We start from the raw sequence: 23422 nt of genomic DNA on the forward strand, positions 1-23422 counted from the left end.
AAGTTGATAGCATTCTTAGAAATATTGTGCATTTGCTTGGTTTTTTGTTTGTTTGTTTTCAAGACAGGATTTCTCTATGTAACCCTGGCTGTCCTGGAACTTGCTCTTATAGACCAGGCTGGCCTCGAACCCAGGCTCCACCTTCCTCTGCCTCCCAAATGCTGGGACTAAAGACATATCACTGCCACCAGGAACATTTGCTTGTTTTTAACTATAAGAATTTGAAACAGTCAAAAAATAAAAATAAAAAAATTTCAAACATGAGAAAGTTGAAAAATACTGTCTTCCAATTTAGATTCTTTGAGTGCTAACATTTTACCATATTATACTCTGTGCATGTACTAGAGAAAGTGAGCCGTATACCTTATGACTTCTTGCTAAGATGTTCTTATATTCTATGTTGACAAGCAGATTTTTTGGCTCTGACAGTCTTTTTCTCCTGTGTCGAAGCCATGTGAGTGTCACCCACTTGTCACTGCGGTGTATTTTGTGCAGATAAGGAATGGCAACATTTTTCAGAGCCTATCTTCTATATATTACATGATGTAAGAGATTTAAGAGATATATTTCAGTGCAATAGGACATCTTTTATCTTTTTAGCTTAAAATTGTTAAGGAATAACTTTGTATATATTTTAGCAAATATATTAATGGCTTAAATGTACTGTTTGCCCTAGACATGGTCTCAGAATCTCTAGAAACTTTTTTTATATTGGTCCTTTTGTTTGTCCCTTTGACTGCTTTTCATTTTGGAGACGTTGTCTGATTCTGTGGTCCAAGGTAGCCTTAAACTTGCAAATCATACTGCTTCCACCACACAAGTACTGGGATTTCAGATGTGTGCCACCATACCCAACTCTTACCAACCTTTGTACCTAGTTTTCAAGTATTAAAACAATTCTAATCAATTAGTTTTGCTAACTTTACTATAAACCAACTATTGAATTTGATTAAAAAGAAAGAGAGATGATACACAGAAAATCTCACATTTATGTGAGCATTGCTTATGGGGGCACTGTGGACAATAGAGCACATTGACAATAAACTAAATGTCTGTGAGGAAAATAAACAGGAAGCAATGATGTTTTCTTTAGGATCTGCACTTAATAATTGAGTTTTACAATAAAAAATTAAGGTTTTTTTTTCAGTAGAGAAAGACTAACACTGCATTATTTTATTCCTTATGACAAAAGGGAAACACTAACATCACTTTTATTTTAAAAAATTAAAGTTACACAGCCGTGTGCCTTTGAGCTGAATTTTAGCTGTTGAGATTACATTGCATAGTGATAGGGTCACATCTTAGTTTGTGTGAGTATACTCTATAACTACACACGTAGCCAACAAGTTTGCCCAATGATGCATTTTTTACAAGGAATCACGTCACTAAGTCTGTAATGAAATTGATTGCTCTACAAGTTTGGAACTTGATATAGAGATCTCTATGATATAGAGAATTGATTGTAGTTGCCCCCCCCCCCAATCTTTGGGACATGTTCCAGAATTTTGTTTCTCAAGGCTCCCAAGTAGGGTCTGGTTTACAGAGTGAGTTCCAGACAGCCAGGCCTGTCTTGAAAAACAAACAAACAAACAAACAAACAAGAGAGTTATTATTTACAGAGTGGCTTGTGATACAGTGAGAAGAAATATTAACAGTAACAATTAATTGGCTATCAGTCCTGCCTGTGTCTTTTCATGTATTTATTTTTTGAACCATTTTATAAAAGTGGTAGCATTTGTTCTGTAGTTCTGGCAGCTCTCTACTAGGAACACCAGCCCATTATATCATATTGGGTAAAGCATTGTGGCATCATCAGATTAGACAGTATAGTGGTTTTTGCTACTCCTTTGGAGGCTGAAATATGGTAGCAAGTATATAAATTTGTGCAATTCTTAAACCCCTCAGTATCTGTCCATTAATTGTGAATATACAACCCCTCTTAGTGACAAGTGTGTGAGGTCCTGACAGTTCTGAAGAAGAAATGGCTTAGGCAAAGGGAAGAGTTTTTGTGAAAGAAGCACATTTCTTCACCAGGTTATTATGAAGATCTTGAGCCTCATCCCATCTTTCCAAGCCCCTGTCATAGGAGACAAATGGAGAGGGAAATAATGCCACAGTAGCAAACTTGAGATGGAAATGAGAAGTTGCAGGAAGAATAAATGATTCTGCTTTAAAGCACATTTAGAAAAAGATGGAGTAATTAGGCATCGGTGTTTGAGACAATACCACAAAACAGATAGGAAATACCCATCTTTACTATTAGATTACCATGTTATTTTTATGTAGAAACAGGCATAATCTGAGTCAGAATTTAAACTTTTCATACATTTAAAGTAATATAAGTTAATGCAAGACAACCTTTTCCTCCTATTGATGACTGTTCTATTTCCTAGGTATTCCTGCAGCACATGGTAAGCCCACCAGTTACTCCATAAGGGTGGACAATACAGTTCCGCTTGTAACTCAGGCCCCAGCTGTACAGCCACTGCAGATCCGACCTGGAGTTCTTTCACAGGTTGGTCACAGTTAGTCTTCCTTTACATATGTGTTCTCCTTTTTTTTTTTAAAACATAAATATAAGCCATATGTAGCTTGTAAATCTGGGAAAATGAGAGTGATCTGGTGGGAAGTCATTCTTTTTTTTTGTTTTTGCAGGCCATGGTCTTTAGCTTTTATAATTACTAGTTGTTACCTAGTGAATTTGGGATGTGTTATTTGTACCTTTGTTTTACTGGGTTGCTTTTTTGATGCAGCAGACATGGTCTGGTAGAACACAGCAGATGCTAATACCTGCCTGGCAGCAGGTAACTCCCATGGCTCCTGCTGCTGCAACACTAACTTCGGAAGGCATGGCTGGTTCACAGAGGCTTGGAGACTGGGGGTAAGTCCAAAGCAGAACTTCTCTGTGAATTATATGCAAAGCAGATCACAGTAAAAAGGATTCAATTTTCTGAACTTGCTCCATAGGAAAATGATTCCACACAGCAGTCATTACAACTCAGTGATGCCACAGCCTCTTCTAACCAATCAGATAACATTATCAGCACCTCAGCCTATCAGCGTGGGCATTGCACATGTTGTCTGGCCTCAGCCTGCCACTACGAAGAAAAATAAGCTGTGCCAGAACAGGTAGGTCATCGGGTACCTTAACTTTCCTCTGCATTTTGAAATTAGGCCTTAAAATAAAATTTGCATGTACACTAAAGGGTCACTCTGTTGTATTCAAAAATGACCTCTTTTATAGCTTTTATACAAACACTAAGCCAGCTCCCTTCTTAATTTCTCAGAGGTATTTTGGTAAAACTAATGGAATGGGAGCCAGGAAGAGAGGAAATAAATGCTTTCAGTTGGTAAGATTGTCTTTACTGCCCTTTGATTATTATCTACCTGTAATAAAGCAACTGTAGACATTCGGATGTCACAGATAGAAAAAGTATGTAAATGTAAATTACAGTATTTTAGAGATAATTCACAAAACTCTTGGTCTGTCAGTGTGTTACATCCATGAACACATGAAAGTTTGCACTGTTTGGTTTTACAAAATATCTTTGAGAAATATAATTTCTCTATTTTGATTATAGAAATTACAAATTATTTCTTTGGTTGCAGGAGTAATTCATTGCAGAATACCAATATCCCACATTCAGCATTTATTTCTCCAAAGATAATCAATGGGAAAGACGTTGAGGAAGTAAGTTGTGTAGAAACACAGGACAATCGTCACACCTCAGAAGCAGAGGCACGGAACTGTCAGGAAGCGTCTGTCCGACAGGACTCTTCAGTTTCAGACAAACAGCGGCAAACCATCATCATCGCAGACTCTCCGAGTCCTGCCGTGAGTGTGATCACCATTAGTAGTGACACCGATGACGAAGAGACCTCACCCAGACATTCACTCAGAGAGTAAGTACCAGATGCTCAGCCTTCACAAACAGTGGCCACCCTCTGAAGTGCAGAGGCCAGCTTATGGGGCATACTCTTTGTCAGTGTCCCTGGGCTGAACTGTGTAAAGTTTGGCTGGTTTGAGAATATCTTCTCACTCTTGACCCATGTCTCCCCCACTTCGTCACTAGGTGTAAAGGTAGTCTGGATTGTGAAGCTTGCCAAAGCACTTTGAATATTGATCGGATGTGTTCACTCAGCAGTCCTGATAGCACTCTGAGCACCAGTTCCTCGGGGCGGTCCAGCCCATCCCCTTGCAAGAGACCCAACAGGTAAAGGAATTTTAATAGTAGCTCATCATAAATATTGTGTCATCTGCTAACAGCCTCATTTCTTCTGTCTTGTGTAAGTGAGTATCTGCCGTTTACTACAGTGATTGCTCTTTTGCACACAGGTTTTGAACTACATCAGTTTTGTAAACTCATGGTTTTCGTAATCATGTTTTCCCATTAAAACAGCTCCAATTTGTGGTGGCACATGCATTTAATCCCAGAATTTGGGAGGCAGAGGCAGGGGATCTCCGAGAGATCAAGGCCTTCCAGGGTCACATAGTTAGACCTTATCTCAAACAAACAAATCAAACCTTTAATTTAAAATTAAAGTACCAATACATTTTTTGCATGTTAAAGTACTGAGTGGCCCACTTATATAGAGTAGTCACTTTGATTTTTATCTCTACTATTGGTAACTGATTTGTCTGCCTCCTTTGGTATTGCCTTGTGGGGGCATGCAGTGCCTAAAAGAGTCTCCTAACCAGCACAATGTGCTAATGTATTGAGAGACAAGCCACAGCAATTTAGGGGTGGGGGAAGGTTTTGAAGAAAGGATTTCTCTGTGTAACTGTCCTGGCTGGCCTCAAACTCACAGAGCTACTCCTGCCTCTGCCTCCCAATTGCTCGGATTAAAGGTATGAGCCACCACACCTGGCAGCCACAACAATTTTTATGAAATATATTTGATTTTGTATTGTAAAAATTGGTGACAGTATTTGAAAAGGATTTTAAAGTTTGTGTTTGTTGTTTGTTTGTTTTTTGTTTTTCAAGACAGGGCTTCTCTGTGTAGCCCTGGCTGTTCTAGAACTTTGTAGTTAGGCTGGCTGCTAACTCAGAGAGATCCACCTGCCTCTTTTTCCGAGTGCTGGAACTAAAGGAGTGTGCTAGCACATTGGGCTTTAAAGTTACTTGATACATTTTCCTTTTCTTTAGTCAGGAGCTGTGGTTGGAGTACTCATTAGCTAAGACTGCAGAAGACAAGACAAACAAACTTAATGTGTCATCTTATAAGTTGTTTATTGCATTGCATAGAAGTTGATACATGCATAAATGTACACATAACAGCCACATAAAAATACATATTTAAAATGGTCATAAACAAGGACAACTGCATATAAGTTCAAGAGGAAAAAAAAAGTGTGCATATAAATAACGATGCCTCAAATTGTTAAGACTGAAATGAATGACTAAAACAGACAATGATGTGGAAATCCCAGGGAGTGGGGTCTCTTGAGGGCTGAGGTGTAGTGGGAAGAGTGGGATTCAGGACTCTGGGTTGACTGCAACTTGGTCAGAAAGTCATTTCAGGAGGACACCTAACCTTACAATTGGATCTGAAATATGCAAGTCCTCGTCTAAATTATCTAGAAGAACATTTTGTTTTGTTTCTGTTTTTTATGTTTATGTGTATGTATTTGTATGTGCATACACATTTGTGCAGGTGCCTCTGGAGACCCAAGGCCAGTGCTGGGTGTCTTCCTCAGTTGTTTTCCACCATAGTTTTGGATCTCTTACTGAACCTGGAGCTCACCCATTTGCTAGACTAACTGGGCAGCAAGCTCAGGGCTCTTCTGTTTCTGCCTCCTTAGTGCTGGGACTGCAGATATACCCTGCTGTGCTCAAGTTTTTATGTAGGTGCTAGGATCCAAACTCAAGTTGTCATGCTTGCACAGTGCACATTTTACCAACTGAGACGTCTTCCTAGCATCTAGAACAGTACCTTTTATTTTGAAGAATTATAAAGACAAATTTTATGAACTATTATTATGATGGAGCTAATGTGAGGAAAGAAGAAATAGTTAAGTGCCAAAAGGATATTTCTGAAGTGGAAGAATTTGGTTTATCTGAATAGTCTAGAAATACTGTGAGGAAAAAAATTAACATTGGCCAATTAAAAAATAAAAAAACAGTAACATTGGCCAAGGGCAAAATCTATATAAAATAACTAAGCATCTTGTTAGTGTGCTGGAGACTTTTAAAAATATAAAAATGTTTTCTTGTAGTATGTCAGATGATGAACAGGAAAGTGGGTGTGAGACTGTGGATGGCTCTCCAACATCAGACTCCTCGGGACATGACAGTCCATTTGCAGAGAGCAGTTTTGTGGAGGATACTCACCAAAACACAGAGCTGGGGACTTGTGCTGGCACAGAAGCCAAGCCAGCTGTTGGCACTGCTGTGGAGCCACCAGTGGGAATAGAAAGTGGATTGAATGTCGATGAGCACATGGCAAACACAGGTAAACTTAGTTCTCTGATTGTCCTTTAATGATCTGAGTTTGAGAACATGGAGACCAGGATTATCAGAAATCATCTTTCAATTGCCATCTTGACCCTGTCATATCTATTACACATAAAAAAATCAAAACCAACTCTTTAGATGTCACTCAATGCTTAGAAGCCATGACTTTCTCTTAAAATTTTAAATGAAGGTTCTTCAATCACTGTATAAAATCTGTAAGCACATGTCTAATTTCATTAGAGAAGCAGAAATCACAACTCTGTCATTTTTGTATGTGTGTGGTGGTTATTGTTGCCAGATTCTACATGCCAGCCATTAATAAAAGGACAGCCTGCCCCTGGAAAGCTGAACCATCCTTCTGCCTCGGGTGCTCGTCAGCAAAAACCTACATCAGCATTCCAACAGCAACAGCAGCAGCAGCAGCAGCAGCAGCAGCAGCAGCAGCAGCAGCAGCATTTGAACTTCAGCCAGGTGTGTTCATGTGTTCATGTGTGCATTTGTGCACTTGTGGGATTTACTATGAGTGGTTTTTTTTTCTTTTACTTTATTATTTTTGATTTTGTTTATGTGTATGGGATGTGGTGTGGGATGTGTGTATACTGAGCAGAGATAAGAGGAATAATTATGTTGTGGGATTGTTTAGGAATTTAATAAAATGATATATATGAATGTTAGTTTTATTAGAGTGTAAGGATTAATAACAGTAATGCTAGCTGTAATAGTAAGAAGCAGAAAAATGTTTCCCTTTCCTTAGTCAACTAGACTCTGAGAGGTCCAGTGTGAGCTGCCAGTCACAGTTCGCCTGCTCTTTACTTTGATCTTACAGAATGTGCTGTTCAGTCATGTTTTTCTTTGTGATTAGGTTCAGCATTTTGGAACTGGGCATCAAGAGTGGAATGGAAACTTCGGGCATCGAAGACAACAAGCATATATTCCTACTAGTGTTACCAGTAACCCATTCACTCTTTCTCATGGAAGTCCTAACCACACAGCAGTACATGCCCATCTGGCTGGAAATACGCACCTTGGAGGACAGCCTACTCTACTTCCATACCCATCATCAGCTACCCTCAGTAGTGCTGCACCAGTGGCCCACCTCTTAGCCTCTCCGTGTACCTCAAGACCTATGTTACAGCATCCAACTTACAATATCTCCCATCCCAGTGGCATAGTTCACCAAGTCCCAGTGGGCATAAATCCCCGTCTGTTACCATCCCCAACCATTCATCAGACTCAATACAAACCAATTTTCCCTCCACATTCTTACATTGCAGCATCACCTGCATATACTGGATTTCCATTGAGTCCAACAAAACTCAGCCAGTATCCATATATGTGAAAACTCAAAAACAGTATATTGAGGAAGCTCAATGATACAAACGTTTGATTAAAAATAAAAACATGGTATTTAATAAATATTAGCCATGGCACAAGAAAATTATTTTTGAATCATGTAGACTTGGGTGCAATTTAAACAACTTTGAGCTTTAAAAAAACTCACTTTTAATGTGTTTTGCACATTTGGTATAACTTGTCTTTGGTCATGTATCTTCTTATGTAGTAACTCTAGACAGGTGACTTATGGGAGCAGAAGTCCAGTTTTGCTCCTGCTATTTTTTATAAAATTGCCTTCTAACTAGTGCAAGACACGTCCACATTTGGGAAGCCATTCTGTGTCTAGACTTTAGAGCAACAGATGCACATGTGTCAGAATTACAGCATACGAGTGAATTGTACTGTCTGTGTCTTAGTGTGTACGTGTTGGGGCACTTAACCTAAGCAATTGAGCTATTGTTCTTTACATTTGCATGTGTCTTTTGCATGGGCAAAATGTTGCCTAGACTTGGCTCTTAATGTTGTTCTAATAATCTCAGCTGCATTGTAAACCGTTCCCACACATAGTGCCTTAAATATTTGAGGTTGTTCAAGTTATTACCTATCTGTAAATGTTGAGGACTGCAGCACTTAAAATTCAGACCTACTCTTTAGTTTTCTTTCAGTAGAGTAATGTTCCTTTTGGCTTTGTGTGGTATGATTTCAGATAGTAGCTGCTTTTTCCTTAGTAAGAGGGCAGCATGTTTGCTATAGCTGAATTCTGCTGTCTGATTTTTTTCAGAATGATCTAGCTTCAAGAAAAGCAAGCAGTTAGTAGTGCTTAAGAAAACTTGATTCAGTAACTAATGGATAGTTGATATCTGTCACAGCACAGCATTTTATATACTATTAAGTGAAACTGCAATACAACCTAAGTTTATTTTGGGAGTGTTTGCTGTATAATTGGACTTCATAAAAATGTTTAGAAGTGCAGTAGGCATGACTTGAGTAGATAATGAAAGAAAATGCAAAATGCTCATTGATTCATGATGTGGTTTCATCTTAGCTTGGGCAGACCATGCAGTATTTAATACATAGTAGCAGAATATTTACTATTGAAGCTTGAAAAGATGTGAGTTCTTTGTGTGCAATTTTTCATTTATGCATGTGAGAAGGTTTTTGGTTTTGGTTATTTTAAGTATTTTTACATTGTAGTACTCGTTTTTGCTTGTTGGTGGTGTTTGCTTATTTAATACATTCCGTCAGGGACAGAAATTACATGCTTTTTCTCTTAGGAAGTGTGTATTGGGTTTTTCCCTCCCCCTCCCCTTGGTGGTGATGGTGGTGATGTTTAAATGAAGTTGCTTTTACAGCACCAAAGACTTAATCATCCATTTCTTATATAAAAAGGTAGCTACTTTTTGCATAGACCTCAAGTATATTGTAGTGTAGAGGTGGAATTTAAGGAAAGGTATTAAACCAAGGCTGTGTTTTAGCTTCCAGGCAAGTAATAAATTGTATCATTTATCTTGAATGTATCATAGATAAGCTGCTATATAACGATTGCCACTTCAGATAGCTGTGAAATTAGGTGATTAACTAGTTGTTATTTAGCCTTCTAATTTCTGTATAAGTCTAATTACACGAGATAGAAGCTGGGGTTTTGATTTTTTACTTTGCTTTTCTGTTTGGAGTGTCATTGTAACTACTGTATTGTAAATGATGGAAACAATTGCCTATGTTATTTTGGGGTGTGTTATTTGCATCAGTATTTTATCTCTATTAATGTTTGTGCTCATCACTGCATATAAAAACTTGGATGTATCAATGTAACTTAATTTTTTATTTTCATACTGGCATTGTAGACACTTGAGAAAGCTGTATCTTGCAGGCTTGACTTAACTTTTTTCCTTAAAAGTCTGGAATATAATCTTACAGCATTTACTGGAATAAACAGTACAAAACATTTGAGTGTAAAACTCCAAATGTTTTGGATTGACAGCTTTTCTTTACTAAACAAGTTGCACACCACAAGTACAGCTCTAGTACAGCGCTGATGATAAAGCTAATGATACATTTCTCTTTACTCCATTGACATAAGCAGTGTTTTATTTAATAATCATCCAAGACATAAATGTGCCTGAAGTTGATTTTAAAAATTACAGTATTAGATCATAAAGTAAAAAACCAGCAGCACATTTTTAGTCACTGAAAATGAAGGACTTGATTCCCCCACAGGTTTCAGTGTTTTTAGTAATTGATTCTATGCATTTTATACAAATAAAATATATATAACACACATTACAAAAAGGAGTAGACTGAGATTAACTTATTTACAGATGACACATTTGTGGAGTTCTTATTTAAGTAACTGCTGCTCTTCTCATTTGAGTTTTACGGTCCAGCAAGTTACTGGTGTCTCTTTGCTTCTTGGAAAAGATTTAGTGCTGGTGACGGATGTTTCAGAAACACCGAGTACAAAGATTGATTGTGTCACAACAGGCACAGAAGTGGCCCGTAAGCTGTGCTTACTGCCCAAATTTGATGCATTTTCTGTATTTCAGTTCCTGACTGGAGCAGCCTTGTTAAATTGACAGTAGATGGTAACACTCAACATTTTCATGCCATAGTAATGCTTTTGAAAGGTGTTTCACAGTAAATGCACTGCTCTTAATTAATTGCAATCATGGGCTTTTTAGTATGTTTCAAAATTTAAAACTTCAGAATCCCCCTGAAGTCTAAGTTTAGCATATTGGAAGAAGAATCTGGATCTTACCCCCTTTAAAACTATCTTAATAGTTTTGTTTTAATGTTTTCTTAAATAAAACACTGCATGATTTCCAAGTTGCATATTTGTGTGCTAATTTGCAAGTGAATTTTTAATCAATTATTTTGATATTTAGGTTTTTTTCTTCAGGGTATTAAATATGTTACTCTATTAGCAAAACCTTTTCATTTTAATATCTCTACTGCTAATTTTTAACTTGGCTTGTGTTCTGTAAAAGTTAAATCATACACTGCAAGGTGTAGGAAGATTCATTTTAATGATCCCTTTATAAATCCAATGACTTAGTTTGAACTGTTAACTGTTGAACAGTTTTACTCTTGTGGCTTTTCTCTTTGGTTTGTTTTTGCTTTTACTTCGATGCTACACTAGTTTGCCATGTAGCAATTGCACTGTGCAATATTACAATAAGGACTGGGAAAATTTTTATGGATGTAATGTCTATTACAGTTTGCGATAGTATTTCTCTCTAGTTCTCAGTGATTTAAATGTGACCAAGCCTTCTGTACTTTGTCACAAAAAGCGGGTTTTCCAGGTGACTATTTTGGTGAGTGTCAAAATAAGAATTTATGGTGTATTACTGTTGATTCACTTTGAATTAAAATATATATATTGCAGCAAACAGCTTGCTGACTTTTTTTCCACTCCAGTATTTCATAAGGGCAGAGATGGGAAAGGCTGGCATTACCAAATTACCTAAGCATTGACATTTCATTTGATGCATAGAGCCACCTTATGTTAGGAATTTTGTTAGGCGAATAAGGACTTGGTACAACTTGTTTATATAACTTGCCCAAAGTCTGACTGCTCATGAGTATGAACCTGAGATAGAGCCAGGCCGACCCCAACTAGTCATCTTCCCACCTTGCTTTTCAAACTGTAGTCTGGCACAGTGTGCCAGAAATACCTGAAACCGAAGCATAACCATAAAAAATTTGATTCTCTCTCTCTCTCTCTCTCTCTCTCTCTCTCTCTCTCTCTCTCTCTCTCTCTCTCTCTCTTGGTTTTTTGAGACAGGATTTCTCTGTGGCTTTGGAGGCTGTCCTGAAACTCACTCTGTAGACCAGGCTGGCCTCAAACTCAGAGATCCGCCTGCCTCTGCCTCCTGAGTGCTGGGATTAAAGGTGTGTGCCACCAATGCCCAGCTTCTTAAATATTTTTAAGGATAATATTTCTCTTTGCTATTCATGGATGGAGGATAGGGCAGTCATATGGATTTTTGAAAAGTGTAACATGTTAGTTACCCCGAGCCAGCTTCAGTTATTGAGTCCTTAACTTTGGACACAAATCTGTAGGCAGGTGTGTGGGACATACTCCATTAGGGCAGAGCAGTGATTAGAGACTTGGTACTTAGAGTCAAATCCAGAGCTAAGCAGAAACACACCTGGGAATATATATTTCTCCACAAGCTTTCAATTGAAGTATAAAGTAGGTGAATATTTTAGTGTTTGCTTCTTTCAACACTTTGTTGGTGAGAGTCTTCCAAATTACACAAAATTCATTTAAACTCATGTCACTATAGTGTTCTTTTGTGTGTTTACCAGTTTTGTTGGTGGTCATTTGGATAAGTTTGCCCCTTTTAGGTGTTTGGAATAGTATTGCTGTGGATGTTATTATTGTCCACCCTTTGGAGAACACATGTGTATGCAGTGTATGTGTAGGAATATAATTAATAGATCATAAGAGGTATACATAAGTATACATGTGTATGTCACTTCTAGCTCAGTTGGTAGAGCCTGAGACTCTTAATCTCAGGGTTGTGGGTTTGGGCCCCACGTTGGGTACCAAAATGTAAGAAGAGCTCTTAAGTGGTCTAATTAATAAAAAGCCCAGAGTCAGATAATGAGGGAAATGCTGAGAGATCAGAAGAAGGAGCAAGCCACGCTACCTTACCTCCTTAAGTGTCTCAGCAGACAAGAGAGTGAGTTCCTGTTTCTCCCTGCTTATATCCTGTTTCCGTCGAGCTACCTCACTTCCTGTCTATCTGTACAAACCTCCAGACCTCTATGGTTAGCTAGTGGCAAGTTCCATTCTCTGACCTTCAGACAAGCTTTATTAGTTCAAGCAAGATATCACCACACAGTGTTCCATAGTCCTGGAAATAGTTTGCACGTGCAGTATGTGAGGATTCTAATTGTCTTCTAACCTGACAGATACTTTTCTTTTGCTTTAGTTGTTGTGAGGTTGGATTCTTAATAAACAACAGCAACAACAACAAAAAAAAACTGTTACTAAGGCTCAAGCCCTGGTCCTATATTTAGAGGAAATCTAGAGTTTGTGATTTGCCTGAAGGTATATTCAACTTGAGGGAATACCAAGGAGTATTGAACTATTTAAGTAGATCTAGGGTCATAGAAATTTTTCTGAAGGGGTTGTAGGGTAACAGCATGGAATTGTCTTTGAGTGCACACTTAAACTAGCACCTGCTATCTTGCCTGGCATATCGCATTCAAAATAGGAAGTATCTGTGTTCCAAATGCTAGGTATTTGTCATTGGTCAAGGCAGAAGGCCCATTGCCTTACCTCACCATGATAAGGGAGACCAAGTCAGTGCCAGTAACGTGGCATTGGAGGTGAATAGAATGCTAGTCACACAAGGGGAAAACTGCACAAAAGCTTAACTAGAACATGAGCTTTTATTGCAATCAAAACAAGGATGTCAGAGCTCAGTGCATGGATGGGGTGCTAGAGACAGAAGATACCATTGTGGGGGTAGGTATGCAGCCTTCTGCTGAAGAAAGGGTGTAGACTTAATAATTCCAGACACTGAGAACCTATAAAATGGAACTTAGGTGGTCAAATACAGCCTGATCTGTGTTTTTAAAAATTCACTCTGGTTGGCTCATGTAGAATGGACTACAGGCTTGAAGACCCTCTAGGGTGGTATTGAAGTCCACATGAGAGAGGGAGAGGCATGAGTTCCAATCTGCGATCAAGAGGTTTGTATTGGTATCTTTTTCTCTTTCTAGAGACAGTCTCCTTATCCAAGCTGATCTTGAACTCTCTGTAGCTCAAGCTGGCTTGGGACTCTAGATCGCCCTGCCATGTACCCCTACACCAGCTTCCTTTTACTTTAACACAGTATTTGGAAGAGTGAAAGTTTTGAATATTAATAAAGCCCAACTTACTGCCATTTTTTTTCCTTTGTGGTTTTGCTTTGTGTTTCCTAAGATTTGTTTGCTTTTGTTTTTCAAGACAAGGTTTCTCTGTGTAACAGCCCTGGCTGTCCTGGAACTCACTTTGTAGACCAAACTGGTATCAAACTCTCAGGGATCCACCTGCCTTTGCCTCCAGAGTGCTGGGATTAAAGGTGTACACCACCACTGCCTGACCCTAAGATGTTTCTTGATTGTGAACTTTTAATTTTTTTTTTCCTGTATTCCAGGGCTTTTATAGGCTTTTTTTTTTTTTCTAGGCCTCTGGTCCATATCATGTAGATTTTTGTACCATTTGTGATCACATTGTCCTATCTTATTGACCCTATGCTTACATATGATAAGTATAGTCATAGGAAGTAAAAAATAATATATTTTCCATCCTAGAAAATAATACATATTGCAATATGCTTGGGAAGTTCATAGAAACATATTTTTAAAAATTTACAGACAAGAAAGTCTTCAAATAGTTACTATACATGCAGGCAATTTTAGATTTCTTTTTTACCTTTATTGGTGTGTGTATGTGTGTGTGTATCTACACATGTTGCTTCTATGCCAGCGCACACATGAGAGCATGTGCCACAGTGCACATGTAAACATCAGAACAACTTTGTGGAGTTGTTCCCTCCTTGCGCCTTTACACTGGCTCTGGGAAACAGACTTCAGTCACCAGGCTTGCATGGCAAGTGCCTTTACCCAATGAGCCATCTTACTGGCCCAGTTTCTACTGTTTTCTACTTCCGATTTATGACAAGGTTTTTTGCATAGTTTACAAACCTCCAACATTTTTAATACCCATGCTCTCAATTTAAAGTGAATGGGTTTGTTCTAACTATTGAAGATGGGGAATACAAAGAACTTGCTTTTTAAGAAAAAAAAAAAACCAAACAGGATTTACTTTTGTATGTGTATGATTGTTTTGCCTGCATGCATGCATGTATACCATGTGCATGCCTAGTGTCTGTAGAGGCTAGAAGAAGGTGCCATATCCCCTGGAACTACATTTGCAGATGGTTGTAAGCTGCCATGTTGGTGCTGGGAAGTGAACCCAGGTCCTCCACAAGACTCTTAACTGACAAGCCATCTCTCCAGCCTCACCTTTTTCTTTTACAGATAGCAATGTTTAATTAAATTTGAGCATTTCATAGCATGCATACTATTTTGATTTACATTTATTTCTTTCATTGAATGTACTGTTTAACTTTGTATATATGAGACATCACTATGATCCCTCATCCCTTTTATCCAGTCTAATTCACTAACTGGAAACTCTGAATTTCACCATTTTTATCTTTGGCATTTGCTTTATGCCTGACTGCAGTAGGTACTAAAATATTTGCTAAGTAAATAAACAAACTTGGGGCCTGCAGATATAGTTCAATGTTAAGAGCCGGGCAGTGGTGGTGCACACCTTGAATCCCAGCATTTGGGAAGCAGAGACAGGCTGATCTCTGTGAGGCCAGCTGGGTCTACAGAGCGAGTTCCTGGACAGCCAGGGCTACACAAAGAAATCCTGTCTTGAAAAACAAACAAACAAAAAAGAGCACTGGCTGCTTTTGCAGAGGACCTGGGTTAATTTCCAGCACCCATGTGGCAGTGGTTCCCAACTGTCTGAAACTCTATAGTTCAGGGGAACTGACTCCTTTTTCTGGCTTCTGAAGGCACTGCACGCAGGTAGTGCATAGATGTACATGCAGGCAAAATACTCAACATAGAAAAACATTTTTTTTTTTTTTAAAGGGAATGAATTTAACAGTCATCTGTTAAATTTGAATGGGATTTGGGGGACTACATTTACTCCGTGGTGCCATTTTGGTTATTGAGTATGATTGTGAGCAAGTTTGGGCTTCAGTTTACTCTTTTAAGTGAAGGAGCTGGGGGGTTGCAAACTCAAGAGAGCAACAGTTAACAGCTGGCAAGGCTGATAGCAACATGGAAAGTAAACTCTCTAGGCCCGAGGGCCAGCAAGTACACAGCAAGGCAGACCCAGTGGGCTATGACTTCTTGTTTTTCAATGAGACAAATGTTGGCAATGAATTCAAAGCGTAGCTTAAAAATGTATAACAAAAATCAAACAAGTTTCATCAGTCCTGAATTGGTCTAGGCATCCAGTTTTCATGTTTGGTCTTCTGTTCAATATAATGTGATGTTCCATACTGACCAGCAGGGGGAGGAAGAGTTCTTTAAGAGTTTGTTTCATACTATCTAGAACAAAGCAGAACTAAGTATATCTTGTGTCCCATGGACATTTATAGTCCAATGTGAGGGGGGTTTTCAGCTGTACAAATAGTTTTAAAAACCGACAATACTCCAAGTCTATTGACATTATGTGTTTATCCCTCTGTGACCTGCCACAGAGTCAAATATATATATATAATGTCTCCAGCAAAGGAAAACACCTAGAATTTGGCAGCTTTGGAAGGAGAAAAATATCATTTATCAAGACCTAGATTATCTCCTTTCACCCAGCCAAACTTTTTAACTTTCTTTTATTTCTAAGAAGAATGAAAAGGCCCAGAGACACTGTAGTTAGTTGATTCATAATAATAGAGAAAAATTCAGTTTTATAGTTTTACCCCTTTAGACATGTTTTCTGATTATGTCTTCTATGTCCAGTTGAGTTTTACTGATGCAGGTGGGAAAGTGTGTGCATATGCACTTAGCTTTTCTATAAATCAATATAGAGAATGTTTAGCACATAATGAACACTTATAAATTCTATATTGGTTCTCATAGGATGGAATCAAAGGATGTTGGTTGCATTTTGCCAAACTCTTGTATGTGTATGTAGCCTAAGACTAGAATTCAGCCATGTTTTGACAATTAAAATCAGGCTGTATTTCACTACTAGCTGCTTCAACAGATCTGATTTAAATGTTGTTGATGAACAGGTATGAGGCATACATATTGTAACATCTCATTCATAAATGACATGAGTGGATTTTCTGTTCTGTCTGATGATGGTTGTTTTCCAACACTTTTTTCCCTGTCTGTCTGTCTGTCTGTCTGTCTGTCTGTCCATCATCTATCTGTCCATCCATCTATTGCCTACCTACCTAGCTGTCTAAGTTCTTGCTGTGTAGTCTAGACTAGTCTTGAATTTACACACCTCTTGCTTCAGCCTTCTAAGGGCTGAAATTACAGGGATATGCCAGGTTTTCCAATACTCTTAATTCTAGACAGTCAACAAAGCAACCTGTCAAGTGTTTGCCAGTCCATAGGGTAAATACTTCCATCAGGCATGATTTCAAGTGGCTTGCCTGGTATCATTGGGCATGAAGAGAGACACAACATTTGACAGAGATCCAACAGACAGAAATAACTTAGAGCATGGAGATAATAGAATGTGTAGCATAACTAGGAAGTGGAAAGTGGTGAGTGCAATTAGTCCCTGCAAAGTTGTAATCAATAGAAGAAAATCACAATCATTCATGACTTTTAAGCTTTTGTGTGAAGGTATTACAAAGTCCTGTCATGGCTGAACTATTTGTAGAAGTGAAAGAAGTGAAGCTCATGTAGTATAAGAATGTAAACCATTGCTGCAGTGAAGACTGGTTTGCCCTGTAACTCTTCCTCCAAAGATGAGGGTTCCTATTCCTTGGCAAGTTGTTGTGCTCTTGACAAGTGTGGCTGAACTTTTGAATTTTATGCTTTAGTGCTTTCCTTACCATGACTGTCTGGGAGGTCCTCTAACATGAAGTTCCTCCACATTGCTTCCTCCCTGGATATCTTTGTGGTTTTTGTCAGAATCACTTTGCTCATGGATGTTGTTGATAAATCTGTCCTTTCCAAGCCCCCCAGATTTGTTAATAATCTGAACAGTGCATATCAACATTCTCACAATCAGCTACTAGTTCTCTGGGTCCATTCACCTTGCAGTCATTGCTTCATTCTTTGCTTCCTTTCATCTTTGCTAGACAAGTCTTTCTCCCCCACCCCCTCCATCTTTTTCTGTAGTGTATATGTATATGTGTATTGTGCAGTGTGCACAGGCTCTTGTAAGGGTAGAGGACAGAGAGGTTGTCAAATGTCTTTCCCTCCCAACCCCACCCTCTACATTTTTTTTCTGAGACAGGGTTTCTCTGTGTAGCTTTGGAGCCTATCCTGGCACTCACTCTGGAGACCAGGCTGGCCTCAAACTCACAGAGATCCGCCTGCCTCTGCCTCCCGAGTGCTGGGATTAAAGGCGTGTGCCACCAACGCCCGGCTCCCTCTACATTTTTGTAGGTAAGGTTTTTCACTGATGCTGAAACTCACCATTTTGGCTCTTCCTCTCTCCATCTCCCACCCTGCTCCCAGTCCTGGGATTATAGGTGCACACAACTCTGCCCAGCTTTTTAACATGTTTGCTGGGCATTTGAACTCATGTCTTCTGGCTTCCACAGCAAGTGCTCTTACCACTAAGCCACCTCCCCAGCTCCTGATCATCCACTTTTTAAAAATGCTATGTAGGCTCATTACTCTGGAAGACCAGAAGGTAACCCAGCCACACACTTTGCTGTCTGCCTGGACCCAATGACAGATGAACAATGATTAGTCACTGCAAGTCTTTGGAAAATGTAGTGTGACTGGCCAGTGTTTATGAGGTATCTGTATTCGTGATTTGTAGACTGAAGAGTTAACAAAGTTTATTTATATAGCCATCGACACTTATTATACTATGACAACTAAAAAATGAATCAGTATTATAGGCAAATTAGTGTTATTTAACTAAATGATGGTAAATGAAATTTATGCACGTTGGAACCATGGAATGTGAGCGCTGCCTGTGTCAACAATTGATTTTTAATGGCATTTAATTGTAACTTTTGTAATTTGATTTAAAAATAATGACTGTGTTTAACAAGTAGCTCACAAACTCCTGAAAATTTAGTCATCAGCTCTGAGAAGCTGGTACATGCCACATCCGCCCATCTCTGCAGACACCCATAAAGCACTCAGCACTTAACCACTGATGTCTATAGCACAAATTAGGAAGCGGGGGCTGTGACTCCATTTCACTGGAAGGATGCTGTATCCAGAGCTATCAAGCCAAGGTTGATATTCTTTAAGCTTTCCTCAGAAAGGGCATTCACATAATCAAGGCAGTTATAATCATACCACAACCTTATTGTATAGCTCCTTGGTTCTATTAAAAAAAATGTTTGACAGCTCAATAACTTTTCATTAAAAATTCATTTTTGACTACACTGTGTCTGTTCTTTCATTAATTAGTCTGCTTTGGATGATAGTACTGAAGTAACAAATGACCCCCAAAGTTTCAGGAGCTGAAAAAAAATAATCTTATCTAGTGGTTCATTTTGAGTGCTCCTTTGGGGCAATTCTGCTGCTGCTGCCTATAGATCTGTGTATGGCTGCAGTCTTGTTCATTTGTAGGACGGCTGAAGGATAGGAATTCCTAATCCTGGAGTTAGGAATATTGGACATGCTTCCCCATGGGAAAGGAAAAGATACAGAGCTGGACCTTGACATGGTCTTTCCTTCCTCCCTCCCTCCTCCCTCCCTCCCTCCCTCCCTCCCTCCCTCCCTCCTCCCTCCCTCCCTTATCTTCCCTTTCCCTCCCTCCTTTATCTTCCCTTTCCCTCCCTCCATCCCTTCCTCTCTTCTTTAGACTGAGTCTCACTTTGTAGCTCTGACTGGCTGAGAACTCCCTTTGTAGATCAGGCTGGTCTCAGAGATTGCCTGCCCCTGCCTCCTGAGTGCTGGGGTTAAAGGCACCAGACTTTAACGTTCTTAAGGAGTGGAACTGCACACAGTGGCTCCTGTGGTGTGCCATTAGCTAAAAACAACAGACATGGGGCGGGGGCGGGGGGCGGGGGGGGGGAGACAGCAACTGCATGGCACACAGTCATTGTGGCGAACCACATTGTCCTATAGGGAAGAGAAGAAACCACCCTGGTTTTGTTCTTTTGAGGAGGCAGAAACAGCTTCTCAAAAGCTGATAAAGTCCAGGAACTTCATTTTAAAGAAATTCTTGGGTTAAGCTAAAGCATATGTCTTACGTTACTCAAATGTGTGGTACAACAGCATCATTGTCACGTGGAGTTTGTTAGAACAGAGATGCTGGGTGAACACTTGGACCCGCCCAGCAGATGTGGCTACTCAGGTGCTCTCTTAGTCTCTCTCTCTCTCTCTCTCTCTCTCTCTCTCTCTCTCTCTCCCTCTCTCTCTCTCTCTGCCTTTCCTGTATTCTCAGACATATGACACCTTGACTCTCCCTTCCTTCCCCCTCCACTTGGCATCATTAGTTGCCGCTGTCCAAGCCAACACAGTTCTTCTCTCCTCCACCCTCCCCACCTTGTCTTGGCTCAGACCTGGGAACTGCATCATGTGACTGACTTCCTGTGTCCCAATCCACCCATGGCTTCCTGCTTCATTACCTGCCCAAGTGGTCTTTCTAGAATTCAGTCTTCATCCATTTAGTAGCAGTGGAGATGACAAGAAATCTGGACCAGGGGAAGAGATGATGCACTGTAGGCCAAAAAAGACCTCTGCCTATCAGAATCTGCAAAGTGCAAAAATCTTGGCGTTCAGCTTTTGGGTTACTGTCCAACTCTGAGGAGGTCACCAGATGATGATGTCTTCCCTCAATAAAACTCGTGGTTCCTTGTACAGAACAACTGCATGAGCAACTGATGAATTCCTACCTCTGCATCTTTGCATGGTGGAAACGCCGTCTTTCTTGCACTCATCTTGTCTGCCTTACCAAGCCTCCCTCTAGTAGCCTTCATAAGCCTCACCTGACACCAGAAGAGATCTAAGTCCATATGCCATTTCACCTATAACATAAGTGATTGCTTTATAGTTTTGTTTCTCCCTTGCTGTACTCTGAGACTGCCAAGGATATGGATTTTGACTAACTCATCTTCACAACCCCATAGAACATTGTGCTGGAGATTAGAGACAATCAAGGTTGTTTCATGAATGGAGTGAAGATCAAAATGATGGCTCAAGCAGCCATTGTGACAAAATGATAAACATGGTTGGGTTGGTATACACAAAGTATTGTCAGACACTTAACTGGCACTCAAGAATGAAAAGTGGTATTAAGAGTTTGCCTGTGGCTTCTAAATGGATGCTGGATTCCTCTAGTTCCAGATGCATTAATCAGATCTCCTTATAAAACAGACATTTTGGCAAATGACAGGGAGCAATGGTTGTTTCAGGTGATGACATTTATTGCTGATGTGCTAATATCCTTGTTAGGATATGTATATATTTTTATAATATACTTCTTAATGACCTTTCAAAAAAAGATAGTACTTTAAAGTGAAAATTGAAGTACAAAATCTCTTTCCTTTTTATGTGTTCAAGAAAGAATTATGTGACAGCATCTGAGATTTATTGAGCCTCTTCTGCCAGGTCCAGCTTTTGTTTTGAACAGTTTTATTAAGACATGCTTTATGAGGCTGGGGATGCAGCTCAGTGGTAGAGCCCTCATATGGTGTTTGAGAGGCTCTGGGTTCAATCCCCAATGTATCTCCAATAGAATTTATATGACATCAGTTTTAGTATACTTACAGAATGATGTAACCTGTACCACAATCTAGTTGAGAATATTTCTATCACCCTAGAAAGGAACTATGTGACTTAGCATCCTTAATCCCTTGGTGCCAGGAATCTACTTTTTTTGGTCTCTTTGGACTTGCCTCCTCTGGATACTTCATATAACTAGAGTCATAAACTATGTAGCCTCTGTAATTGGCTTCTTTCATTTGGCACGGTGTCCTCAGGTTCCTTGGTGTAGTAGCACAAAACAGTATTCTCCTGTCCTTGCTCACTGGGGAACAATGCTCAGTTGTACCAAACTTGTTTATCTTTTCACTGATAGATTTTTAGACTGTTTCAACTTCTGTTATGAACAATAATGCTATAAATATTTAAATGGAAATATTTGTGGCATATGCTTTTGTCTTGACATCTCTGGTAGACACTTGGATACCTTGGGTATACTGAAGCCAAGAGCTCTGGGTTGATGGACTCAGGGCTTGAAGCTAGCTGTAAATCATTAGCATTTCCCACAGCCAGTACTAGTCCCTATCATCCCACAGGGCTTGACAAAACAAACAAAACAAAAAAAAACCGAACAAAAAATAAAACCAAACAAAGAACCAGGGAACTAGAGATATACAGTAAAAATTAGCTAACCTCACAGTGTCACTGTGGAGAGGGAGGAGACCATGTCTCTGCTCTAACTGGAGAATCCCAGAGGCATCAGGGATATATATCATCAAGACAAAATGGCCCTTGATGACTTGAAATGAAGGACAAGATATACTGCCTCCTACCACTGAAGGACTTAGAGGATTATTAACTAGAACCTGGGGGAGTGGAAATGTTATCAACCAGAAGTTAAGTTCAAGTCAACAAACACTGAGTTGCTAGGCTTCTGTGGAGGCCTTCTGTGAGGACTAAATTGAGCCTCACCCACCCGGGAGCTGGCAGCTGCTCGTGGTGGGTGTTACAAGGGTCTTGCTGGGCCTGCCTGCCATCTCAGGCCTTGAGGCTGAAACCTGGGAAACTCTTTTTAGAGGGGGCAGAGGTATCAGAGGAAAGGGAAACCAAGATGGCCTACATTTCTGCAGCACTCTCCTGAGGGCCTCACCCTCTCAGTCTACTCTATGCGGTGGGTGGGGTGGGGAGTGATCTTCCATAACTCTTTAATCGGAGCACTCCCATACCCCCCACTGCCCTCTGGCACTGCTAATTCGACTGCATCTTTTGGCCCTCCCAGGCAGTTCTTTCTACGAGGTACCCACAAAGCTATATTAAGTACTTTTCTCAGGGCCAGGCCAGTCAGATGTAGGAAGGACCCTGAAACGCACCTTCCCAGTTATAGCTATTTTTTCAGGGTCATTAGAAGCAAGAGAAACCACATATACATTTTATTTTAAATTCCTTCCATTCTTGGAGGAAGTGGGCAATATAGGCCAGGCAGTCTTGTGATGTCCTGTCTTGAGTCTCATGGTCTCTGTAGAAACTGCCATATTAAGAAAAAGAAAAAAAGAAAAAAAATCCTTTTTATTTTAAGCATATATCTTACTTCTATTTTATGTATATGGATGTTTTCCTGCATGTATGTGTGGGTACAATGTGTGTGCTTGGGTTCCTCTGAAAGCCAGAAGGCAGCATCAGATCCATTGGAACTGGAGTTGCAGATAGTTGTGAGCTGCTAGTGCTGGTGCTGGGAAGAAACTCAGGCAGGTCCTCTGCAAGAGCAGGAAGTGCTCTTAACGGCTGATGCATCTCTCCACACTCCCTTTCATTCCTTAGAAAAACGAGGACTCTGGGAGTTATTTGAAACATATCCTATGGCCCTAGAAGTCACCATAGCTTTGGTTCCCCATTGGAAGGTAAATCCCTCACTCACCTCTCCAGCTTCTTCTAACTCTCTGCTTTTCATGATTCCCCAGCATCCTCCCTGCTCTGAGCAGGGGCACTGGTGTGTGGTTGCTCATCTGCCCCACTGGACCTTCAGGGTTGAGCTCAGAGAGGGTGGAGACAAGGCTTAGCTCTCTGCAGACTCTGGAATTTAGAACTAACTCACCTGGCTATGGGAAGGAAAGATTTGTGAATAGAACTGGAAGGCATACGGGTGTGAAATGATGACTTGGGGAGCAACAGCTGCTTGTTGCAAAAAGAGGTCTAGATATGTGCCCCAGAATAATGACAGAAAGTTCAGAGCAGGGCCTGAAATCACCACTCAGAGG

At 39.9% G+C, this 23422-nt stretch overlaps 1 protein-coding gene across 6 annotated transcripts in view; it reads left to right on the forward strand.

Moving 5' to 3' along the window:
• Hipk3 (homeodomain interacting protein kinase 3) overlaps positions 1-11176 on the forward strand; it is a 76897-nt gene extending 65721 nt beyond the window's left edge. For 3 of the 6 annotated variants that reach the window (XM_027422340.2, XM_027422339.2, XM_027422338.2), the window contains 9 exons: positions 2394-2515; positions 2754-2881; positions 2968-3129; positions 3288-3350; positions 3610-3903; positions 4074-4214; positions 6218-6453; positions 6754-6926; positions 7318-11176. In XM_027422340.2, coding sequence (XP_027278141.1) covers positions 2394-2515; positions 2754-2881; positions 2968-3129; positions 3288-3350; positions 3610-3903; positions 4074-4214; positions 6218-6453; positions 6754-6926; positions 7318-7794 — 1796 coding nt within the window. In that variant the 3' untranslated portion in view covers positions 7795-11176. The remainder of the gene's footprint in view (positions 1-2393; positions 2516-2753; positions 2882-2967; positions 3130-3287; positions 3351-3609; positions 3904-4073; positions 4215-6217; positions 6454-6753; positions 6927-7317) is intronic. The other 3 variants (XM_027422343.2, XM_027422344.2, XM_027422345.2) reach the window with 3 other exon arrangements.
• Positions 11177-23422: the final 12246 nt, after the last annotated feature.

This window comes from Cricetulus griseus, chromosome 6, assembly GCF_003668045.3.
Source record: "Cricetulus griseus strain 17A/GY chromosome 6, alternate assembly CriGri-PICRH-1.0, whole genome shotgun sequence".
Taxonomy (NCBI): Eukaryota; Metazoa; Chordata; class Mammalia; order Rodentia; family Cricetidae; genus Cricetulus; species Cricetulus griseus.